We start from the raw sequence: 26,420 nt of genomic DNA, 5'->3' as shown, positions 1-26,420 counted from the left end.
TCTTGAAACAGAAAGAAAATGATACAAGATGGAATTTTGGAACATCAGGACAGAAGAACAACAGAAAGAGTAAACATGTAGTCAATATAATAGACTTTTCTTGAGTATTTTAAATTGTGTTTGACATTTTGTCTTTAACTGTTTTTCAAAAATAGTATGGTCTAATGTGGTTCTTTCTATGTAGGGAAATTTGAAAATTATAAATGGGGCAGGATAAAGGGACTTGAACTAAGGTAAAATTTCTATACTGGAATTGGTAAGATGTTGACACCAGTAAACTGTCATAAGTTATATATAATGTAATGCCTAGAACAGCCAATAAAGAAAAAATCTATTCAAACAGATGTACTCAGAAACATTTTAGATAAATAAAAATGGAATTCTAAAACATGTTTAAGTAGCCCATAGGAAGGAAGAAAAAAGAACAGATAAATAGAAAATAAAAAATGAAATGAATATTCCCTAAATTAAATGTAAATTAAGTGGTCTAAACCTACCAATTCAAAGAGATTTACAAAGTGGGAGCATTTGGTTAAACATCCAACTCTTGATTTTGGCTTAGGTCATAATCTCGTGGTTCATGGGATTCAGCCCCATGTCAGGCTCTGCTGACAGGGCAGAGCCTGCTTGAGATTCTCTCTGTCCCTCTCTCTCTGTCCCTCTCCTGCTTATACTCTCTCTCTCAGAATAAATAAACGTTAAACAAAAAAAGAGATTTACCAAGTGAATAAAAAAGATGCACTGTATGTTGTTTATAAGAAATCATTTCAGACATAATGATATAGGCAAGTTGAAAGTAAAAGGCAGCTTTACTTGTGACCGCCCAAAAGTGTAAACAAACAAAATGTCCCTCAGTGAGTAATGGTTAAACAAATTGTAGTATATTCATACCATGGAATACTACTTAGCAATAAGGAGGGATTAACCATTGATACTTGTATCAACTTCAGTTGATTTTAAGGGCATTATGCTGGATGAAAAATTCAGTCTTTTTAAAAAAATTTTTTTTACTGTTTTATTTATTTTTGGGACAGAGACAGAGCATGAGCAGGGGAGAGGCAGAGAGAGAGTGAGACACAGAATCCAAAGCAGGCTCCAGGCTCTGAGCTGTCAGCACAGAGCCCAACGTGGGGCTCGAACTCACAAACCGTGAGATCATGACCTGAGCCGAAGTCGGACTCTTAACCAACTGAGCCACCCAGGCACCCCCAAAAATTCAGTCTTAAAACGACATATACTGTTTGATTCCATTTATATAACATGACAAAATTGTAGAGATGGAAAACAGGTTAGTGGTTGGTAGGGCTTAGGAATGGTTGGAGGAAGGAGGGGGGTGACTAAATGGGTAGCAGGAGAGAAAGATTATAGAGAACAAGGTTTGTATCTTGATTTTGCTGTTGGTTACACAAATGTACATGTGATAAAAAATAGCATAGAATGATACACACTGTACCAGTATTAATTTCTGTTTTTTGATATTATGTAAAATGTAACCATTAAAGAAAACTGGGTCAAGGGTAAACTGCACGTCTCTATACTATTTTTGCAACTTCCTATGAATCCATAATTATTTCAAAATATGTTTTAAGAAGCAAAAGGATGAATTATAAGTACGAAAAGTGAATTTTTAAACAAATGTGTTAATGTTTTCTGCATTTTCAGGCAAAGGAAAGCAAGTATCTTTAATGTGTACCTCTAAAATAGTAGAATGACTTCTATGACTGTATATTTTTTCAATTTGTTTTTATTTTTATTATAGTAAAGAGGCTTATAATGAAGAGGCAACCATTTAACCACTTCAAACTCTTTTTTTTTTTTTAAATGTGTTAACTTCCCCTAATAGAGGATTAGGATTTAGCTATCGTTCACTTCCCCCTTCACCGTTAACATAAGCGTTATTTCTACTTCCCATTTCCCACTATAGTTATCATATTCATTTCAATGAAGATCAATATTCTGTTTTTTAAACCAGGGTGGTAAAAACACTGTTCATATCTAAGATATGATTGCTTTTCTAGCACAACTTTTTGTTTTTCCCAGAATTAATAATTGTCTTATGTTATTCACTTAGTTTTCTAGGTATCTGTGATTAATTGAATCCCAAATTCCCTGAATTGTAAATATCTTTCTGTTCATTCTGAATATTAGTTTTTCTACTGTCCCAATTTAAAGAGGGAGGTAAGTATAGTTTGATTTTTAGAGAGCTGGATAAAGAAAATTCTTAGTGTTAGAAATTCCCTCTAAAACCAGAGTAAAATAACTTGTTACTTTTTCTGTTTACACACATACCTTGTGCAGCTGCAGATAGGCGAATGAATATTCCTTTATTCTAGTTTACAGCAAAGAAAATCTGTAGGTTTGTGAAGGTCTGTATTCTCAGTAATCCCATGGTCACATAGAGAGGTGGGGAGAGCAGTGGAGTAGAGGTGAGAATACTTGGGTTCTAGTTTTGATTTAATTACTAATTGACAGTCTCAATCTAGGATAGTCAGGTAACCTCCTTGGCCTCAGTTTTCTTTTCTCAGTAATAATGACAGAATCAGACTAGATAATAAGTGAGACTTTCTTTAGTTCAAATGTAATTTTAAGTAGAGAAATGTTTTACTTTAATCTTGACTGTTAACATTAATTTCCAAATGGTTAGTTAATTCCAAATTGGTTAATTTCCAAATTAACAGTATTATCATTTTTAGTACTTTTAAAGAAATGCCCTGACTTTTTAGAAATTGGATTAAAAGACCTAATTTCTAAAGCCTGTAGAGATGGGAAATTATAAAAGTAAAATGGGCTGTGAATGTTATCTTTGATGTGCATCACATTATGATATGGGAATTGTGGTTTTAACTTCCCAAGGGTGCCTAGAAAAGGAAAACTCTAAGGTCATCAGAAACTTCATTGTTTGCTACCCAGTATGTTAGATTTGAAAATTATACTGTGCTCTGAAATAATTTTTATAGCTTTTATGGTGATTTCTTTTAAGTTATAGACTATTGAAGCTAGATGGATTCTTGAGGTTTCTGAGAGAACCCTTACTGGTCTAGCAGTTTTTAATTGTAAGCAAGGGCAGGATGTACTGTTTTTCATTTGCAAGTGTTTTATTTAATTATAAATGTTGATATGAGAGAGATGTGATATTTGGGATTCTTAATTAGTTTTCAGAGGTTATTGAGGTAAATTACATATATTTGAAAATGAATTTGTAAGTTTACCTGAGTCCACCTTAGTGCCCATATTGGTATACTTTTACATGAGTTTGATGATACTGATAATGTACGTTATGGGATCCTGTGAAAAGCAGGTATGTAATTTAATTTCATAATTAACATCTGTTCATTGGTTATTATTCACTAAAATATTTTATTGGTTTTCAGGTACTTGAAGAAGCAGAAGCTCAACATTTATATCAGTCGATTTTGCCTGATATGGTAAAAATTGCACTCTGTTTGCCAAATATTTGCACCCAGGTTAGTAGAAATAACTTTTTCCCCAATAGCTTTCTTGAGACTCAACTGAATTTCTTTTAAACTGTAATGGTCAGGGTCAAAGAGAGAGAAGAGAGAGATAGGAAACAGTTTGTGTCAAAGAGTATGAGGAGTTTGCTATACTGAAGAAAGGGTTAGAGGCTAGAGGGAATGCTGCAAAAGGACATTAAAAATGCAGCATTCAATTTCTGAGCTTCAGTTTACTCTGTTGATATTTGCTTACTTAGACTTCCTATTCTCTTTTTGTTTAAACAGTCTCTAACTTAAAAAGAGGTCATTATCCCAAAACATACTAATGGATTTAGAACAATTCAAGTTTATTTATTTATTTTGAGATAAAGACAGAGAGCTGGCAAGCAGGGGAGGGGCAGAGAAAGGGGGAGACACAGAATCTCACACAGGTTCTGTGCTGTGAGTGCAGGGTCCAACACAGAATCCAACACAGGGCTCCAATCACAAACTGTGAGATCATGACTTGAGCCAAAATCAAGAGTCGGACACTTAACTGACTCTTGATTAATACCAGATTCTTTCTTTCATTTTTAAAAGTTAGAAAGCACCATGAGCTGGGCATCTGGGTGGCAGAGTTGGTTAAGTGTCTGACTTCGGCTCAGGTTATGACCCTGCGGTTCGTTGGTTCGAGCCCTGCATCGGGCTCTGCTGACAGCTCAGAGCCTGGAGCCTGGTTTGGAGTCTGTGTCTCCCTCTCTTTCTGCCCCTCCCCACTCGTGCTCTGCTTTCTTTCTCTCAAAAATAATACATAAACATTAAAAAATATCTTAAAAAAAAGAAAAGTAAATCTCTGCTGTGAAAATTAACATTTCAGTTTGATATCAAAGTATATCTTTGGCAAATTGAGCTGCATATGTAGTTATTTAATGACTTATCACATCAACATTCTCTAGACCGAATCTAAAAGGTAAATTTTAGATTTATAAAAAGGAAATTAAAGGAAACACATTTTGGACATGAACTTTTTGAAAAATCTTGGTTCATATTAAACCACTCTTATTTTTATCTAGCTAAGCATTTGATAATCAGATTTACATCTTCTAGGGTGCCTTGGTGGCTCAGTTGGTTAAGCACCCAACTCTTGATCTCAGCTCAGGCATTAATATCAGGGTGGTGAGTTCAAGCCCGGTTATTGGGCTCCACACTGGGCATGGAGCCTACTTAAAAAAAAAAAAAAAAAAAAAAGATTTACATCCTTCAGTTTTCCCCAAGTATGACTTTTTAGGATTTCTCCTCTAAGAAAACAGAAATCAGTTATTCTATCTATTTATTTATTTATTTATTAAAAAAAAATTTTTTTAAATGTTTATTTATTTCTGAGGCAGAGAGAGAGCATGAGTGGGGGAGGGGCAGAGAGAGAGGGAGACAGAATCTGAAGCAGGCTCCAGACTCTGAGCTGTCAGCACAGAGCCCAATGTGGGGCTTGAACTCACAAACCATGAGATCATGACTTGAGCTGCAGTCAGTCGCTCAACCGACTGAGCTACCCAGGTGCCCCAGTTACTCTATTTAAAATCATACTGTTGATTATTTTGGGGGTTAAGAATGTTTGCATTTATCATTCATTAAGCCTAAAATATCACCATTAATTTTTAAACTCATTTTTATGGATAACTTCATAAATAGTAGTTAAAAGCTCCTTTTTTAAAAAACACAATGTTTGTTTATTTAGAGAGTGCTCACACATGCACTGGGAGGAAGGGCTGAGAGAAAGGGAGACAGAGAATCTTAAGCAGGGTGTGTGTTGTCAGCGCAGAGCCAGACATGAGGCTCAGTCCCACAAACTGTGAGATCATGACCTGAGCCCAAATCAAGAGTTGGACGCTTAACCAACTGAGCCACCCTTGCTCCCCTAAAAGCTCATTTTTAGCTAAAACTAAGTAACAGTTTGCTTTAAATCATTGATACATTGTCACCTTTTCTAAAAGCATTTCTGAGTTGTAAATAAATGCATAGGGTGGGAAATGGAAATCAATATGAGGTCTCTGTTTCTTCTTTCTTAGAAATGGTAATTGCTAAGGCCTAAAAGGAGAGATTTTTGGAAACTATAATGATTCTTTAGGTTTCCCTTGTTTGTTTACCTTTGTATTTTCACAAGGGAAATAGTTGAACTGCAAATTTAACCTTTTTTTTTTCTAGGAAACTTTTAGTCTAGCATTGATGTATATTTTCTGTTAGAAAAAAGTTGTTACATCATTGTACTTTTGATTTGTCTTGCCTGCCTTTCCTGTGTTTCACTTTGGTGTTTGCTGAAATATGATCAGGACAGTTGTCTATGTATAGTATACTGGTTTGAGATGAATGCACATATCCAGGATTTTTAGTTCTGGGTCTTACTGAAAGGTAGAAAGAAAAGCATCCTTAAATATTATGCTGGAGCATTTTAAAACTTAAAAACTGATATGTATACTGGCAGTTGGTCTTTGGCTTTACTATCATATCTTTAAAAACATACATTTTAAACATTTAAAGTAGAATAAAACCCACTGAACACAATACTTAGGTCCTGTGAATTTACTGAAAAGAAAAGATCAGTGAATTTGGGTTTGGGACAACTAGAAGACGTTTCAGTCATAAAAAATTTGAAGGAAAAATGTCCTGTATCTTCCTTGACTTAAAATGATTATAAAGGAAATACCTATCTTCTTACACATTATACATATGTGTGTATACACATGTCCTATTAATTGCTTTAATAAAATTAGATTTCGGTCTCAAAGAAATTGTCAAAGTGAAGTGTGATTCAGAATTGGAAGGAAAAGACTTATTTATTGAATTATTTTCCTTAGCATCATTTTATTTAGGACTACAATAGAAAAATTGCTCTGTCCAGCAATGTTTAATATGAGTGAGAATAAAATTTAGCATATGCTATAATAGCTCCATTCGGTGTTGCAATTTCCCGTTTCATCTTTTGTTTTAATTTTTCATTACATGGATAATGTGTATTTATTTCTTACTTGCTAAAACAATCTTGTTTTCCACTAATAAGTAATGTTTTGTGTTCTCTTCACTATCATCATTATTGATTAGAAATCTGCAGTTTGTCAAACAAGTACACTTTTCCAATCATCCTTGATGAACTGCCCTTGACTTCAACAGTGTTGCTGATTTAAGAACTCAAGAGTGGCCTGAAATTATTCCTGCCTTAATTTAGCAAATGCAATTTGGTGCCTCTGCTTTTGAAATTGCTAAACTAATTATGGCTCTTCTTGTCTGTATATTTTGTTTCCTCTATCAGCCAATACCGCTCCTGAAACAGAAGATGAATCATTCCATCACAATGTCACAGGAACAGATTGCCAGTCTTTTAGCTAATGCTTTCTTCTGCACATTTCCACGGCGAAATGCTAAGATGAAATCTGAGTATTCTAGCTACCCAGACATTAACTTCAATCGGTATGTTTTCAGAGAACACCTCTTAAACAGTGAAATAGAGAAGGGTAGAAGGAACTAATATTTGTCCAGTGATTTGCCATAGACCAAACATTTTATGTCCAATTATCTAATTTAATCTTTATAATGCAGTGAGTTAAGTGGTATTTTTGCCATTTTGTAGGCAAGATCATTAAAGTTCAATGAAAATCTTTGTTATTATATAGTTACTCTCCATTATCAACACTAGAAAGGAATGGGGAAACAATGAAAAACAATGTCATTTGTATAAGAAAACTTATTTAAAATTCCAATAAGAGATACCCATTTTATACCATATTCTCTTTGTGTAAATGCCAATTGTGAGGGACATGTTGTTAACCTAGTTTTGAGTCAGTACGTTAGCTAAGTTTGTTTTAAGAGAATAGTATTTAGTCATTTAGTTCAAATATACAGTAAGCAATTTCAGTATTTTTCTTAGTGTGTTAAGTGCCTTACAAGAGAAAGGACAAACCAGTTTCTGACTTCTGTGTCTTTCCACGAGGCTTTTATTCCTTCTTCGAGCATCAGTTCAAGTATCACTGTTTCTGATAGCTCTGATCTTGCCAGGATAGGTTTGCTATTCCCCTGGGTTCCTATGATGGTCTATATGTACCTCTGTTCTATAAAAAAGAGGTACATAGCATTATAATACTCTATTATAGAAGGATATCGTTTGACAAAGGTTAATATACTTTAATAATAGTTTAATATAGTTTAGTAAAATTTTTTCTTGAGGAAATAACTTTTGAACTAAGTACAAAGGGTGAGTAGGGGTTTTTACCAAGGAGGAAAGGAGAGATGATTACATTCTGGGTGAGGGGTACAGCATGTTCAAAGGGGCACTGTGATGAGAAGGACATGACATGCCCAGAGCCTGAGAGAAGACCAGTGCGGCTGCAGCACAGAGAGAGGACAGGCTGCAGGGGATGGGGGCCAGTAGGCCATCCTACTGTGCCTGCAAGGCCCTCCTAAGGTAATAAAAAGTCATTAAAGGATTTGGTATGGGAGGAGGGGGAAGCTGATGCACCTGATCAGATTTACATTTTCAAAAGTTTGTTCTGATTACACTGTGGGTACTGAGTGGAGAGGGGCCGAAGTACAGTGAGTTTACCCAGCTGGAGAGGCTATTGCGATGCACTAGGAAGGAGAGGTTGATAGCTGGGATAGTGTAGCAGTGGGGGTAGAGGTGTGATGACATTTGAAGAACAAGTCAGTGTGATGGTGACAAACTGTGAGTGGGTGAAGAGAGGCATCCAGGGTTCTTCTGGGTTTGTACAACTGGGCATGTGCCTTTTGTGTTCTCTACTTTTCCTGCTGTACCACCTACCCTACTTCTTTATAATTGCTTGTTTAATCCTTTCAGTGGGATCTGAATCTTTCATTAAATTTCATGCATTGTAGGCCTTCAGTAAATCCACATTGAGTGAATGAAAATAAAATTTATGGATGAAATGTTTGAGAAATTGACTGGTTAGTGGAAGAGTGTTAGGATTAAAATTAGATCCTTCATTCTTTTTTTAAATTTTTTTTTTTTCCAACGTTTATTTATTTTTGGGACAGAGAGAGACAGAGCATGAACGGGGGAGGGGCAGAGAGAGAGGGAGACACAGAATCGGAAACAGGCTCCAGGCTCTGAGCCATCAGCCCAGAGCCTGACGCGGGGCTCAAACTCACGGACCGCGAGATCGTGACCTGGCTGAAGTCAGACGCCCAACCGACTGCACCACCCAGGCGCCCCCTTCATTCTTAATCTATTGTCTTTTACGTTTCAAACTTCATCTTTAGCAATTAGGAGATATTTTATTTTTAAGCCATATATAGTTCAAGTTTTTGCCTTTGATTTCTTTAGCATTTGGGATAGAATTGAGAGAAAACACAGCATTGGTATCTGCAATTGCAATTGTGTAAAGAACCTGTTTATTAAATATATTTTTTTTTTTTGCTTATTTGAGAAATTGTTAAAGAATTTTTTCTACTCACTTGTAGTTAAGGGCTATGCATCTCTTGCAGATTTTCCTTTTTAATACAGAAAAGGAAATGGACAAATTTGGTATGTAAGTAAACAATGGAAATTTAATTCTGTAGAAATGTAATTATCTGTTTCCATGAAGAGTATTCGTTATATTTATAAATCTCCATACAGTAAGTAGTCTCTCTGTTTATTTGGAATAAATGTTTGATTAGCTCCAGGATCACCAGGGATGCTGTAAATTATTCAAATTTCTATCCAAAGTACTGAAGGCCGATCCAGTGGTTTTGTGTTTTTCTGATTTTTGATTTTGGTAAGAAGTAGGTCTAGTTAATAATGCTTTAGAGTTAGTGTTTCCATAGCCACTTATAGTTTGTTTCCACAGGATGAGTAGTCAGCTAGTACATGTTTCTTGATTGTCCCTCAGATAAACCTTTGATATCTTAGTTATAAGCTTTCTCAGATTGATTCTTTGACCTAATTATATACTTTTTAAATTTATTTTTTAGATAAGAGCTATGCATTCTCTTCCTAAGTTAAGGTTCTTTCAGAGAGACTCTTCTCCAAAAAAGTTATTTTGAAGATCTGTTACAGATATTTTCAAACATGCTAAAAAATAAAGAGAACAGTATCATGACCCCATGTTTACTTACCCAAGTTTGGTACTAACCAGAATTTTTTATTTTGCTCTGTTTTCACCTATCCAACCCCACTTTATATATATATATATATGTGTGTGTGTGTGTGTGTGTGTGTGTGTGTGTGTGTGTGTATAACCAAATTTCAGATGTTAAGTTTCACCCATAAAGAATTCAGTATTTAGGGGCACCTGGCTGGTTTAATCGGTAGAGCATGCAACTCTTGATCTCATGGTCATGAGTTTGAGCCCCATGTTGGGCATAGAGTTTACTTAAAAAAAAGAGTATTTAAACTATTCACAGATAATGTTAGTCCTGTATCATGGTTAAATGTTTATAGCCCTTTCCTCTTTAAGAGCTTTAAGCTCTCTGTGGATGACTACAAATACACATTCCTCATCAGGTAAAACAAGAAAAAGCACAGAAAGAGAGCAGAAGATTAAGCATGATTTCAATTAGCAATTGTAGGCTTTCACAAGGAATGAAAAGTTACGTATAGAATATGATCTCAATTATGTTAAAATACCTGTATCTGTTAACATACCTCTATGTTCACATCAGTACATGTATAAGCATGGAAAGTAGACTGACAAGAAAATGAATTAAAGTATGATTCCCGTTGGGTAGTGAGAGAAACACATTTAATGCTTTTACTTCATCCTTTACTATATTTTAAAAATTGTTTTTAACAAGAATGTATTACTTTTATAATCAGAAGAAAAATAGTTACAAGTCAATCATCAGACAAAGTTAATGAAAAGAATGGGTGATTTTTGTACTTTGATTTTGAGGTTGGAAGCCCACAGATTTTTTGAGCCTTTCCCAAACAGCTAATGTGGGTAGCTTCTTCCTTCCCTTCTATAACCCCATATATAGGGTATCATAACCCCCTTCACCCTCACTGTACAGTCAGCGTGTGAAAGAAGCACAAGTCCACAGGGCCCTCTGAGGGCTGGGCACCTGCTACACTAGCAGCCTTCTTTTCTCAACAGTAATGTGGACCTCAGGTTTGGAACGGCTGACAGATAGAAGTCAAGAAGTCTTGGGAAGCTTTGGCTTTTGTGACATCCCATTTCCTGCCGCTATTACCTGAATTTATATCAATTTTAATACACGTTTTAATTTTAAAGCATCATTGCTTTTCAGCTAAACTTCTGACAGGAGCATGCTGGAACGTCTTGGCAAAGGCGTGTTTATCTTTTTCATTGTGCATGGGCATTTTTCCTGAAGGCTGAGCTGGTTGGCTCTGAGTGTCAGCTTGTTAGGCTTGATGGAAAAAGAGGCGGAGGAGTTTTTCTTAATGAAGGGAATATAGATTTGAACAATATAAGCATTTTATGTAAATGAGTGGATTTTTTTTTTTTTTGCTGGGCATTATGTAATGTCCTATTTCATCTCAAGTATCTCTGCTTACTCAGCACTATCTGGATTTTTTTTTTTTTTTTGCATGAGAATAATTCTTTTTTTGTTCACACACGCAAGTGCGAGTGGGGAGGGGCAGAGAGAGAGGGAGACAGAATCTGAAGCAGGCTCCATGCTGTCAGCACAGAGCCCGATCCGGGGCTCGAACCCCTGAACTGTGAGATCAAGACCTGAGCTGAATTGGATGCTTAACTGAGCCACCCAGGTGCCCCAACTTCTTAATAACAATACCTGATATTTATTAAGTACTTGCTATGTGTTAATCACCTTGCTGTTATTTTTTACTTGATGCATCAGTTTTATAAATTAGGTATTGTTTTCTCATTTTTCCCATGAGGAGATGGAGGCTTAGAGAGGGTAGGATTACGTCATCAAGTTAACTGGTACAGTTGGGATTCAAACTCAAGATAAAGTTGGCTTCGAGAAGCTGTCTCATAACCTTTTCTGCTATCCAGCCTCCCTTTGAATGAACCAGATTAATACTTCTTAACTCATAGCTAATCAGAAACTAGAACTACCCTTAGAAATAATCCTTGGTCTGTAAAATGAACCAAAACTATTCATCAGTCCAGAGTGAGATCATGAGGGATTTAAACTTATGGTATCCCAATAGTATTTTCAGAAAATGAGACTTTAATCCATTGGAGATTTGAAACCAGGCATATTCTTGTCTTCTGGCTGACAGATGTTCTTTTGATCACCAGAATGTTGGGCAGGTAAAGCCTGTGGTAGTTTCCACAATTGTTTTATAAGTCTTTATTTTTTTTATTATTTATTTATTTAATTTGTTTTTTCAATATATGAAATTTATTGTCGAATTGGTTTCCATACAACACCCAGTGCTCATCCCAAAAGGTGCCCTCCTCAATACCCATCACCCACCCTCCCCTCCCTCCCACCCCCCATCAACCCTCAGTTTGTTCTCATTTTTTAAGAGTCTCGTATGCTTTGGCTCTCTCCCACTCTAACCTCTTTTTTTTTTCCCCCTTCCCCTCCCCCATGGGTTTCTGTTAAGTTTCTCAGGATTCACATAAGAGTGAAAACATATGATATCTGTCTTTCTCTGTATGGCTTAACCACAATTGTTTTAAGGAATCCTGGCAGCACCTGGCTCTCACTGAGATAGTATGTGTTTAATAAGCCTAAACTAGCAAAAAGCAGGAATGATGACTATACATGATCATTGATGCTGTCTGTTGACAGCTTACTTTGATTCTATCTGTGGAAGTTTCTAGGTAGGGAACCTTCTATACTAATAGGTTCAGTGAAAGTAAATGACTTGTCAGCAGAACAAGCAGGACACTGTCTTCCATCAGACTTTTCGTTATGTCTCTTTTCGTTATGTCTCGCTTCTTCTCGAGCAAAATGCTCTGAGTGTGCTCCAGAGATGGAAAACAACCAATAGTTCCCCTTTTTCATGTGACTTATGAAAGATCAAGTACCTAATTTGATGAGCCATTTGGTAAGCTGATTATGGAGCATTTTGTTGTGGTGGTGTTTTCTTTTTGGCCTAGTTGCTATTTATGATTATAGTTTCTGGCAGTTGGGAGTTGTGTGTGTGTGAGTGTATTTAGCCTCAAAAGAGCTATGGCTAGCTAGTTGATTGAATAAGAAAAATGGTTAAGAGTATGTGGTAGGAGGCTGATGTCAATAAATTGAATAAGTCTTCCTGTTTTTATTTATTGTTGTGTTCTTCCAGCCCTGCTTAGTTATGTTAAATACCCCTGACCTTTTCCCCTGCTTGCCTTTCAGGGCCTAAACATTCATATAAAGGCTTCCAATGTGATTAGCATTGATGCTTCTGAGATTGCTTAGAAACTGATGGTCAGAGATTAATTGTGGGTTGCAGCAGTGATCAGCCCAGGAGGCTTTTACATCTTCCTCTTCCCTGGATTGAAAGTGCTTCTGGGGCCATATGGCAGAGTGCTTCACAGAAAAGCCAAGAATGACTTTGTGGCTGGGTTCCAGGTTATTATTTGCATCCATTTTAAAGTGGAAGTTATAGTGCTTTGGGTTTGATTTACTGTGTGCTAATGGGATTAATCCTTAACTCGAAATCACATGGGTGTGTGCCTGTGTGTGTCTAGAATCCAATTCCAGTAATGTTATCAATATTCTATTCAGGGAAAGATTTTATTGAACTATGATTTTCCTTATATGTATGGAAAGAAAAACAATAGTTAATAAGTATCTGACCCTCGATTGACTTATTTCCTTGAAAATAAAAAGTTTTGTTTATAACAAAAAGTGAGGTTGCCTGACTGGCTTTTTCTGTATGCTTATTTTATTTTATTTTAACTTTTTTTAAGTAGGCTTCATGCCCAGCATGGAGCCCAACATGGGGCTTGAACTCACAACCCTGAGATCAAGACCTGAGCTGAGATCAAGAGTCAGACACTTAACCACTGAGCCACCCAGGCTCCCCTGCTTGCTTTTTTAAATACTCTCTAGTTACCACTCAGTTAAATGTCAAAATGTCCTCCTTACATGTAGAGGGGTTATTGTGGTCTAGTTTATGTGCATGTTCATATGCATGCCTCCTGGCTCAAAATAGGCCTTCAAATATACACACCCAGGACTTGGAAACCTAAAAAAAGAAATTGGTGTTGAGAAGTTAAAAAAATCTAAAAGTGCTTGATTAGTATAAGAAGGTCTTCATTCTCTCTGAGTCTCTCTCTCTCTGTGGGTGCCTTTTCTCTCTGGTGCATTTCTGTCTCTCATTCTTGTGACTTTTGCTTATGTTGTTTGTCATTGTTTTTATGTTATTTTCACTTGCTTTCATACCAGGATAATTCATTTTATTTGGGTGTCTATGCATAGTTCTTTCAGACTTCCCTGTTGTGGAATTTTAGACTTCATGCAAGGGTTTTAAACTTATTTCATCTTTCCTGACTTCCTACCTCCTTCTTGTCTCTCATTCCTTCCATGTCACATGGCACTTCATGTTCCATCCAGATATTTGGTTACAGAGTGATTTGAAATTAGGCTTGGAACAACAAATAAACAGAATACATTGAGATTCTCTTTGATTTTGTACCTTTAAGGTTAGGACCTGCAAAATAAACAATAGTGCTTGGGGCGCCTGGGTGACTTAGTTGGTTAAGTGTCCGACTTCGACTCAGGTCATGATCTCACGTTTGTGAGTTCAAGCCCCATGCCAGACTCTGTGCTGACAGCTTAAAGCCTGGAGCCTTCTTTGGATTCTGTGTCTCTGTCTCTCCCTCTCTCTTAGCTCAAAGCCTGGGGCCTCCTGCAGATTCTGTGTCTCTGTCTCTCCCCTGCTCGTGCCATGTCTCTCTCTCTCTCTCTCCCTCTCTCCCTCTCTCTCTCTCTCTCTCAAAATAAATAAACATTAAAAAAAAATAATAAGCAGGGGCGCCTGGGTGGCTCAGTCGGTTAAGCGTCCGACTTCGGCTCAGGTCATGATCTCACGGTTTGTGAGTTCGAGCCCCGTGTCGGGCTCTGTGCTGACAGCTCGGAGCCTGGACCCTGCTTCCGATTCTGTGTCTCCCTCCCTCTCTGCTCCTCCTCCGCTCATACTCTGTCTCTCTCTCAAAAATAAATAAACATTAAAAAAAAAATAAACAGTGGTGCTCATTTGTAGTAGGTGATAATGACTGCCATACAATCTTCCAGGAAAGTCAGTATTGCTAGGGTAGTAAATCTATAGTCCCAAGAGTCTCTTAGAGTTACTAATTTGTCATTGTGGTTATGAAATATGTGAACTTCTATGCAATTTTATAAACAACTGACCACAAATAGAAGCAAGGGACCCTTTTTTATGTTTGGGGGAATTATTTCTTAAGGACAACAGCTATTTTCTCCTTACTACACAATAGTTCTGTGGAATTGGAACTTTTTTACTTTAATTGAATCACATAGTGCATCAGTTCATCTCTAAGAATCGATGGTGGCTGCCTTTGTATTCATACTGTTTTCCTCTACTAAGTAGTAAACCTAGAAAGGGATTTTGCAATGGTTCCCAAGATATTCATTTAGTAAATCACATTTATTTGATACTGGATGTTTAATTAAACTGCCAAGCGTGTTCTTCATTTTGACTATCATTTTGATTTAAATAAACTCTATCCCGGTTGACAACATTGCATAAGAAACCAAGCTGAAATCTGCTCTCTCAAAGATCCTTTCTTTCAGCAGGCAACTGGATTTTAAGAGTATTTGTAATAAACATTTTAGAAAAGTAAGTTCTTTCAAATGAGTAAAAATGATCATATAGGCTCTCTTAAACTATTTTTAAAAATCAGCTCAATTTTATTGTACTTTATTTTTTGAATTAGTTCACTTTTAAATTTAGTTAAAATACTTTTCTGATGTTAGTATTCTTTGCAGGAAATAAATATTCACATAAATTGTTTTCTCAGAAATTTGACCCTGAATACAGAATTTCAGGTCATTGAAAACAGGATCATTTGAAATCTACATTTCCTTCCCTTTTCCTAATTTATTTCAGTTGCTCAATAGGATTTTCTCATGGAATTAACTTTTCCCTCTCTGCATAGTTACATAAGCCTGCTTTCCTAATCATGAAAAATTTCACCCGTTTCGGCACTTATTAAAGTGAACTTTTACTTGAAGCGTTTCTGGTTGTAAAGCCAGAGTATATGACTAGAGGCAGATAAATAATAACTCATCATTTATAGCTCAGAATTGCTTTATAATTTTTAAATGCCTTTGGAAAGCTTGATCTTATGCCCAAAAGCATGCTTTTGTGTTTGAAATCCTTTAGTGAACTACTTATTCAGGTCATATGCTTCCAAAGCCCTGCTTTTCTTTCCTCAGGATAAATTGCATTATGTGTTACCATTAACAATGCCACATCATTTCAAAGGAAACTAAATTAAGTAGTGCAAGTCCAGGTTACTGGAAACTAGATGAGTAGGCACTGTTTTGGTCACTATGCAAAGGGTATATCTGTTTAATTACCAAAGATTGTCAGGCCCCAAATACTTTGTCATGCCTGCTTGTCATTACTGTCACCACCCACTGCCCTCCCTCCCTGAATACAATCCTTTGGATTTTTTTTCAGGTACCATTTTTGTTCAGTCATTTAACTACCTAGCAATATTGTGAATTATTAGTGTTTGCCATTGGGAAAATAAGCATTTACTCACTGGCCTAATTGACTTTGGGGGACCAGATGGTGCCTTCTCCCTGGAGAAGGACAGATTGGAGAAATGTGGTTGTTAGAGAGTGCCATCTGACTTGAACAACTTTTAAGAAGCCTAGTTCTAGTTGATTTTTGTCTTTTCCATATGCTGTTCTAATCCAGTTTTCCAGTTTTCTGTCATTACAGAATTGCCTTCCTTTACTTAGTAGCAATGTAGATGTAGTTTTGTGGGTCATTAAGGTATTTATTTATTTATTTATATTTATATTTTCATTAAGGCATTTTAAACCACCCTTTTTTATTTTCTTTATTTTTGATCTCTTTCAGGTTGTTTGAAGGACGTTCATCAAGGAAACCAGAGAAACTTAAGACACTCTTCTGCTATTTTAGAAGAGTCACAGAGAAAAGTAAATTTCTTTCATTCTTAATATAATTTTTATCACTGATGGGGACAGTTCAGATTGAGTGACAGGTCAGAAACATTTTGTGTTCAAAGTACACCTTCCTGCCCAGACCAAATAATTCAATATTATAATCCAGATTTTATGCATATGCTATGTATGTACATTAAATGTGTGCTATGAATATGTGTGACTTTTATATACTCTGAAATTAGAACAGTGGAACATACTTTAATAAGTTTTCATGAATTAAAAACAGTAAATTAGTACTTTGAAAAGAAAATATATTGACCAAAAAATACATTTTGAGTGTCCTTCCTTCCTTCCTTCCTTCCTTCCTTCCTTCCTTCCTTCCCTCCCTCCCTCCCTCCCTCCCTCCCTCCCTCCTTCCTTCCTTCCTTCCTTTCTTCCTTCCTTCCTTCCTTCCAAGTTTATTTATTTTGAGAGCGAGAACGAGTGAGTGTATGCTTGCACGCCCAAGTGGGCAAGGGGCAGAAAGAGGAAGAGAGAGAATCCCAAGCAGACTCTGTGCTGTCATTGCAGAGCCCAATGATGAGGGGCTCAATCCCAGGGCCATGAGATGATGACCTGAGCCGAAATCAAGAGCCAGATGCTCAACCGACTGAGTCACCCAGGCACCCCAGGTGTTCTTTATTTAAAGAAGCATTGACTATTAACAATTAGTTTATTTGCAGAGGACAGCCAGTTGCCTGCTTACTCATCCCTCTCTTTTGTGGCCCCTGTACACACTGTAGAATTCTTATAAAATTCTTATATTGTACTTAGTGTTTACATGTTTGTCTTTTTCTGTTGGACCCTGACAATCTTGTTTTCCCAGATACTAATTGTGACACCTGAGGCAGTAGTGGTAAATGTATAACCAGTGCTGGTAGCGACCAGCTAATAATAGACTGGTATTGGCACTCTTACCCTAGGAGCTGGGTGACCCAGACAAGTTTCTTAACACCTCTAAGCCTTAGTTTCCTGACCTCTAAAATCAAAGAATAATGATAATTACCTCATAAGGTAGTTGTAAATATTAAATGAGAAGTTACATACTTAATAATAAGTGTTAGCTATTATCAGTGGTGGCCTTTTCTAAAAGTTGATTATAAGAGAAACCAGCGCATCCCAAAGTTTGCTTTTGTTACGTAGAGAAAGTCAACTCTGGCCAAGTGAAATGAGTTCTTTTCAGTTCTGGCCATTCAGTTGTTGGTTTGCCTTAAAGCACATCATTGAATCATTTTAAGGTCAATATTCTCATATTCTTCCTTTAGTATGTAATCTCACATTATAATATACTTGGCATTTTTTTCTTTTTGAAGGTATTGCTGTTGAACATTGTTCAGATTTTTGGAAATAAATCAGTTACCAGGATTTTGGTTTTTAAGGAAAAAAATCATGCTTCTTTGGAGAGTTATCTATTTCTTATTTTTAGTTTTGTTCATTATACTGAATAAAATAATTAAGGAAACGAAGGCTCATTTGTGTTTGTGAGACATAAAGCCAAATTAGAATTTGTAATAATTTTTTGGAAAGATGAGTATATTTTTGCTATTATAAATTTACTGTGCTAAACAGAATGAATTCCATTATTATACCTAAGTAATTCAGAGTTTACTTTTCTGTCCTTGGAGTCAAATTATGTATATCTTCTCTAGACACTAACTTGCCTAAGTTTTAGGATTTTATTTATTTGAGGGAAAAAGCTAAAATTTTGTTTTTTCAACTAGAAATTTATAAACCATCATAAATATTAGGAATTAGGCTGAAAAAATAAATTATAATTAGGCATTTTATTTTCTGGCTTTTTCATTGTACATGGTAATTTAGTCTTTTGTAGAAATGTAATGAAATATCTTACAAGTTTTTAGGATGGAAAGCTACAGGCTTAAGGAGGAAGTAGTGGTATAAAAGAGGTTTACAAGTTAATGATTACCTTATAAAGAAGTTCTGAAGTCTACCGAATAGAAACTATAAAAACCTATTTAAAGTACTGTATTTCATCATATCTAGGATATCGTAGATGGTAAAAAGTGTCATGTACCACTAAGAAGGAAAAAGCACTCAGGATGGGCAGTCATAGGAGACCTCTCTTACAAAGCTGATACACCAAAGGTCTGTACCTTCAGTGTAAGGATAGTTGAGAAATGTACCTGGCTGTGCAAAAAGGAGACAACAAAGGAACTGCAAGTGCCAACCTTGGCACTGGCTAGAGAAAGGACAAAAAAATCTCCCCTGAGAATTTGAACCACAAGTCTCAAGTTTGGGGTCTGAAGTCTTATTATCAGTGTGATCCACAAAAGCCTGCAACAGAGGACTTAATTCAGATCTAGATCAGGTTGGTGTTGCTCCCAGATGACTAAGAAGCAGATGCACATTTTCTCTGGAAAAATTCAACTGTAATCTAGACCAGTGGCAAAGGCTAGATACGTTCCATTATGAAAGCTGTATCCTAGTTTCAGAAGTTTAGTACATGAAAAACATGCGCCTTTTAGAATTGATAAAATGTAATTCCGTCAGGACCAACTTTTCAATGTTGTCAGATGTCTATATTTTTTTTATTTATTTATTTATTTATTTATTTATTTATTTATTTATTTATTTATTTATTTATTTATTTATTTATTTATTTTGAGAGAGAGGGTGTGTGTGTGCAGGAGGGGCAGAAGGAGAGAAGACAGAATCCCAAGCAGGTTCCACAGTCAGCACAGAGCCTGATGTGGGCTTGATCTCACCACTGCGAGGTCACAACTTGAGCTGGTCTCAAGAGTCGGATGCTCAACCGACTGAGCCACTCAGGTGCCCCTATATTTTATATTTTAGTGGGGATCTTGAGGTTTAAAGATTTTCAAGGGCTTTCTGAAATAATTTCAATATAGTTTTGGATAAAGTATCTTATAGATGGAGTATTTAAAAATTGAAGATTCATATGCAGCATATAATTGTGATTTTATTAAGGGAAATATTTTATTAATCAAAGTAACCTAGCATAAAAGTTACCTTTTTATGGAAGAAAGGTAAAAAGAATGCTCTCAAGGTATTTCTGATATTAATTATATCCAAGGAACCATGTTCTACCTTTTTTCTGGCTTTCCCAGCAATATTCATTTATGAATTTCTCTTGGGATCTCCTAATATATCTGAAGGACATTTAATATATGAAGGATTTCAATATGTGAAGGACATTTAATATTCTTATTTATCTGCTAATTTGCTGAATGATAATACTGACATTAGTTTCTTATAAATAGAATTGCTTCTCTGGTGTTTGAATTGTTTGATCTCATACTTATGAGTTTTAAATATGCTATCCATTTGCCTTAGAGAAATTACTTAAGGAAATCTTAAGAATATTTTATAACCCATATTAACAAAATTCTGTTTTCTACAGTAACTACTCCATATGATTTTTGAGTTGTTACTGCTTGTGACTGAGAGCAGAGAAATGTGGAATCATACAGAGGAATGAAATGATCGTCAAGCTTTCATTGGGCCTCTACCACCATTATCACTAATAGTTCCTGACATATCTCTTTGCTTAAGAGCTTTTTTCTTTCTTGCTTTCTTTCTTTCTTTTTCTTTTTTTTAACAGAAGAAAACAGAAGTGGCCTGGCCTTTTCAGTTTGTTCTTCGATTTGAATCAAATTACTTTTGGCCTGCTGATTTATTTGTTGTTTTTGCCACTAGTTTAAAAAAAAAAAAAGTAAACTTAACAGAAAAGGATCATCCTTCTTTAACATGTACTGCATTTTGATCCCCCTCCTATCTATCCCTCCTTGACAACTATGTTGTCTTTCTTTTCTCTAACCTCTTAGAACATAGCAATTCCTCCTTCTAGTTAAGGTGCCTTGTAAGTAAAGCGATTGCATATCATCTAAACCCTGGATTTAACCATGTCAACTCCAAAGGGCATGCCAACAATTTGTTTTTTAATTACAGACATTTTATTTTATTATAAAATGCATAAATGTGTATACATTCATCAATCTTCAGGTGTAGGATCAAGACCTTTCTTTGAAAAGGAGTCTACAGATTAAAATTCAGTTTTGTCTTTATTGTATAAGCTACACCCATTAATGCACCTTTTTTTTCCAATGATTTTTCACAAGTATATTCAGTTTAGAAAACTTCACCAGTAAGTATCAACTGTTGTGCTGTTGTTTGTGTAGTTTTGTTTTTCAGTAAGGATTTTATAAGCAAGAGTTCCTACTATAAGGATAATATTATTTTAAATCAATCTTCTGTTGTATTCTAACACTAAGCTTGGTATTTTCCGATTCGTTTTACAACCATTGTTAGATCCATTCTTTTACTGAATGTATATAATCTTTTCAAAATCAAAACTTCTTTTGGGTGTGTTTTTCTTTTATTGCTTTTGTAGAACCTACTGGCTTGGTGACATTTACAAGACAGAGTCTTGAAGATTTTCCAGAGTGGGAAAGGTAATAGTAATAAAAATAATCTGGGAATCCTAGAATTAGAAGGACTCTTTTACCATGCAAGGATTCTATTTCACAACCTCAGGAAAAATGGTTTCCCAACCTCTTAGTTGCCCTAGTGCTAGGGGAGTTTCGTATCATGAATGATCCATTGATAGCTCTCATTGGTAGAAAGGCCATGCTTTCTGAATCAAGGCCTGCAAGCCTTTCACTTCTACTGTTTGCCTTAGTGGATTTTTTTGTTTTTGTTTTTGTTTTTATTTTTGTTTTCTGAAACAAAATCTTATTTAGAATTAAGGAGTTTGTGTGTGAAGACACTAATATTAACTAGAACAACCAATATATAATGTTCAGTCTTACCTCCTCTTTTGGTTAGTATATATGTATTTTATGGCTTTTCATTCTGGAGGACAAGTTGTTGGAAAATTTTTTCATTAAACTAAAATGTAAATAGTAATTACTTAGAATTTGTCTCAGTGACAAGAATTTTGAAGTTTGGCTATTCACATGCAGATTTTGTGGAAGTTGCTAATTTACTGGGGCTTTTTTTCTTATTATTTACCTACAGATAACTGAGAAGAATAATAATCAATCTGAGTTCATTCAGATTTGTAAGTTCCTTGGGGCCCTGAACTAGTCAATACTTTCCCTAGTCTAGAGCAGGTCCCCGTATCACCTAAAGAGGAACAGATCACCTTTTCCATTGCACATGAGAACATGATCAAACATACTAAATGCATATTTTGCATATGCATTCGTGTTGACCAGTGCCTCTCATTTTCATTTTCCCATAATTTTTATCATAGCTTTTAATTATTTCCTTTGGAATTAGTGACGAAAGGGACTTACTTTTAAGGAAGTTAACTTGATAAAACACATCTGCTTAAGTGGCTTTCCTGTGATGTTTTTTTATCCATCAAAGATGTTTATTTGTGAGGTGAAAAAAACCAAACAAACTTACATTAGGAGCTGACTGCATGGCTGAGATGATTATTAATAGAGGGAAGTGGGTAAAAGTTTAAACAACCTGAAGACAAAAACCAAAAACAAAATTGAGCCAGAAAGGAAGAGAACATGTACAGTATTTTGGAGTCTTGGCATATTAGAGATGAAAGGGACCCCCAAGAAATCATCTGGTCTAGCTGTCTACTAAAAGTATCAGTCAACTCTACCTTTGACAGATGACAGACAGCTTCAGTGTTGGGAAATTCACTCTTTCACCTCAGTGTGTCCCACTGTTGATGTTCAACATCATAATTCTTTCTTGACCCACCCCCATCTCTAACAGTGCACATAGGTAACACACTAAACTTCCTCTTTTCTCTGCTTCACATATAATATGGATTCTAAACCCTTTATATTTGTTCTTGATCTACTCCAGGCCATTGGTCTCTCTTAAAATATGGTGTCTACAACTAAAAGTAACAATTTGCTGCTATCTGCCCAGGCCAGGGTACAGATTGCTTTTCTTAGCTTTTGTGTTAGTATTGACAGGAATACAGACGTTTTGTTCATCTCACTTTTGTGTAGATTTTATAGATCATGCAGAGGGCTTGTTTTTAATTCAGCTGTAGATCTCAGCTCTTCATCTGACATTCATTTGGCACTAAGGGGAAAGGACACCCATTTGTACATTACCATCTGGGAGAGAAGGGATAAGTCAAAATGCCAACAACAATTGGCAAGGCTGCTGTGTCAGTGAGATAAATTTGCCCCTGAGTAAGATCAAGATACTCCCCTTAACTTTGATAGGCACAATTTGACTTGATAACTTTTCTAACGTTTTTGTTTCATTGATCTCTTTTTGTTTTAGCTGCTTCGTAAGTGAGTTGGAGAATGTAACTAATCAATCTCCCAGATTCCACAGAACCAGAAACATGCATTCACTTTAAGAGGGAGGATAAAGAAGAGATGAGGATTGTTGGTGTTCCCAACAGCAAGGGGCTAAATGAGAGCCAGGAAGTTGGAGGTTTTTCTGATTTCCAAGCTTCTGCCATGTTACAGTTAACCCAGCAGTCACCAGTGACTACCTTAGCTGGGCTTACTTAATCACAGAGAGTCACAGTCATCTGTCTTTGATTCCTAGTGCGGTGGTATGAAAGATTTGCTTGGGCCAAAAGGGGACACCTGTCAGGAAGTTGGAGGATGCTTTTTTAAAAAGTGGCTAGCAATTTCATAATTTTATTGAGAGCTGTACTATATGTTGACAGTTTCCATCATGGAGAATAGTTGATGTCAGATGAGATTTGTTTTGAAGTCCTGGCTGACAAACTAGAGATTTCTGGATCGTGCTTCTTTGTCTTTTCAGTAGTATCCTCATGGATAGTCTCCCTTAGCATAAAATGGCTAGGAAAATAGGATCAAAAAACAAACGAAGGAAGTTAAAAAAAAAAAAATCAAACTTGTGTCGCTACTTTCTACAAGAGATTTGGAAAGTAATTTTTCTAAAGGTGTAGCATACCGGTTAAGAGTTTGGACCACTGTTAGGTTACCTGGGTTCAAATCTTTGTTTTGCTTCATTTACGAGACTTAGGCAGGTTACTTAAATGCTTTCTGTGTCTTGTTTTCCCATCTGTAAAAGGAGATGGTAATGGGGTTGCTATCAGGATTAAATGAGTTAATGCGAATGCACCTCTTAGAATCTGTACTGAATTGCCTGCTGAGTTTAAGGCTCTCAGTCTTCTGGACTGGAGCTTCCCCAGAAATGTATTTGGACTCCTTGAAATCAGGAAGAATGTAAATCCCAGAAAGTAAATAGCACTCCCCCAGTTAAATTGTTTTTAAAAATGTGTAATTATTTTAAAAAATATGTAATTCCCCCGCATGAATGCCACCCTTATGTAAGTTAGAGATTTGGATTTCATCTGTTATATTCTTTTATAACTTATATTCTTTATTAAGTAAGTAATGGGGAAAATCTATTAGCAAAAAATGTCATCATCAAATACTATTAATAAAATGGAATTGATTGTTTAATATAATGTAAGACAGGTAAACACAGTAAGGGATGAAAAAGTTTCTTCTTAACCCAGTTAGGATCCCAGACTGGGTCTGAAAATTAAACAGACAAAGACAGATTAACAGGAGAAAAGCACACAAATTTATTTAATATAAATTGTACATGTCGCAGGAGCCTTCTTAAGGGAATGAAAGCCCAAAGAAACAGACCCACATACTTTATACTAGGTTTGATAACGTCTCTAAGGAATATGACAGATTAAGAAATATGAGGTAATTGTAGTAAACTGGGGGAAACTTAGCAAGGCTTGTTTGCTAGATTCTTGATACCCCTTCTTCTTTGGAGATGAGGATGCTGCTTTTCTCCAGAAAGAGGGTGGGCACCTTGCACATAAGGGGTTTATTACAGGGAAGAACTGTGAGGAGGGGAGGTCAGAGTGACCCTCCTGTTTCTGCCATTTTCTCAAATTTAAAATATTTGTTAGGCCATGGTGTCACGTTTTAGGGTGGCATGACCTCAGTGACCATGGCTTATAAAAGGGAAAGAAAATAATTGTGACTTAGAGGTACTAGGTTCATCCATCAATTTTATTAATATAAAAATACAATAGATCAGAATTTCTGTGGCATGTATTTTCATCAAGATACCCCTGCCACACACACTCATGTTTATCAAACTAGTGAAAATAGACCCTATCTTAGCATCATATATGATTTATTGCTAAATTTTTCTGTATTTTTCTTTGGGTTGCCAACTGTAGCATAATAACATTTCATAGATCTTAAATTTTTTTTATATTTTGAGAAGTTTTTCAACTCTTAAAGAAAAGAAACTGATATTTTATAGGAGAAATAATGGGTTTCAGAACAGCATATTATCCCATTTTAATTTAAATATGTGTATTTAATATTTGAATAAGAACAAGTTTGGGAGCGTCTATATCAAAAATGTTAACCAGGCATCTGTTTCTGGCTTTTAAGATTCAAAACAGTTTCAATTTGTCTTTTATATTCATGTATATTTCCACATTTTTCTGTAGTGAAGTATTTGTCATTAAAAGTAAAGGATTATCTTTTTAAATTATAGATGTGACAAACTCCTGACTCGATTGCATGTCACTTATGAAGGTACCATAGAAGGAAATGGTCAAGGCATGCTACAGGTAGGTGAATCACAATGTGTGTGTGTTTGCGACTCTCTCTTATCGAGTGACAGCAAAGAAAATTTGAAAACCTATTTGTTCATCTCCTAAACTGATTTAATGCAAAGAAGCATGATAGCAGAATGGAGAAAAACACCAAACAGATCATCTTGACAGCCTTGGTAAAGCTGTTATTTGCCAGTGTACTGTTTCTTACGTGTGCCTCTTTAAAAAGCCTTTGACAGAAAATCTTAAGATCTGGACAACATCAGGCCTCTTAGTTCAGACATTGATTGTAGATTGACAGTGGAGGAAGTTCCCAGGGTATGGTCTTGACAAGCCATCACTAGGCAGTTTTGTTCTTTTTCTTTAAAGGCTGTTGCTCTGCCCCCAAATGATGACCAGCTTGAAAGGTTTTTCTGCCACCAACCTTGTTTAGGTCTTAGGACACAGACATCTAAAATTGATTGATAAGAAAGTCGTCTCTCCCATATGTAACAGTTTTAGGTACGTGAGCCAGCTATGCTTGCTGTCTCTTCCCCGTTTCAGAGCAGGTTATTTTGTCCATCTCTCAGTCTTTGTTATTTATCCGTGTCATTGCCTTCACTTTAAAAACATATATTTTTGGAAAAAGGAGTTGACAAAGAAAACACCCTGTGTACCTAGCTTTAAATTGTTGTAACACTTAACACATGTTTTCCTTTTGCTTTGTAGTGATAGTGATCTTTTTTCAAAAATCACTAATCTGAGGCAAAATGTTGGTGATTTGTGTTCTTATCCCATTTATAAGAGCATCACAATGTCAGTTTTCTTTGAAAGATGCTTATACATCATTTCACTTCTACTGGGAATTGCTGATTTTTCTTCTTAGATCCTTATTTGGTGCTTATATTGGGTCAGAATCTAAATCAGGTTCCAGAGAGTGGACTAACTTGTTTGAATAACTTAATGTATACTGTAAAATTACTAGACTGATTTGCATTTGCCTAGTTATTATATATTTATACTCTAAGTGCTTAATGAAACTGAGATTCTTTTTAGAATGGCCTTTTAAAAGATACATTTATAATTAAAATCTTCAAAGGGGCAAACCCTGTTTTGTTTTAAATCACCATCTTCCAGTGATTTTTTTGAGATTATAAATAGAAATACTTAGGATAACTGGAGTAATATTTGTCTGGTACTTAAAAAAATTTTTTTTAATTTGTATTTAATCATTACTTTTTTTGTTAAATAATAATTTTGAAATAGGCTTAAAATTTACTTCAAATGAATGTTACTTTTCCCCCACATTTACATTTTGATGATGTTCTTTTCTACATTAAAGTAATAGATTGACTGAGAGAGTCTTAATACACATGAAATAAACAAAGCTACTGCTAGTTAGCGCTGTGGGAATGCTGACCTTT

The 26,420-nt window shown here is 35.7% G+C and overlaps 1 protein-coding gene across 7 annotated transcripts in view; it reads left to right on the top strand.

Moving 5' to 3' along the window:
- Positions 1-26,420, top strand: part of PARG (poly(ADP-ribose) glycohydrolase) — a 137,803-nt gene that overhangs the window by 59,191 nt on the left and 52,192 nt on the right. For all 7 annotated transcript variants that reach the window (XM_047825476.1, XM_047825480.1, XM_047825477.1 and 4 more), the window contains 5 exons: positions 3,372-3,464; positions 6,736-6,893; positions 16,396-16,475; positions 20,854-20,914; positions 24,957-25,032. In XM_047825476.1, coding sequence (XP_047681432.1) covers positions 3,372-3,464; positions 6,736-6,893; positions 16,396-16,475; positions 20,854-20,914; positions 24,957-25,032 — 468 coding nt within the window. The remainder of the gene's footprint in view (positions 1-3,371; positions 3,465-6,735; positions 6,894-16,395; positions 16,476-20,853; positions 20,915-24,956; positions 25,033-26,420) is intronic.

The sequence above is a fragment of the Prionailurus viverrinus genome, chromosome D2 (assembly GCF_022837055.1).
Source record: "Prionailurus viverrinus isolate Anna chromosome D2, UM_Priviv_1.0, whole genome shotgun sequence".
Lineage (NCBI taxonomy): Eukaryota > Metazoa > Chordata > Mammalia > Carnivora > Felidae > Prionailurus > Prionailurus viverrinus.
This window is presented reverse-complemented; position numbering and strand designations above follow the sequence as displayed.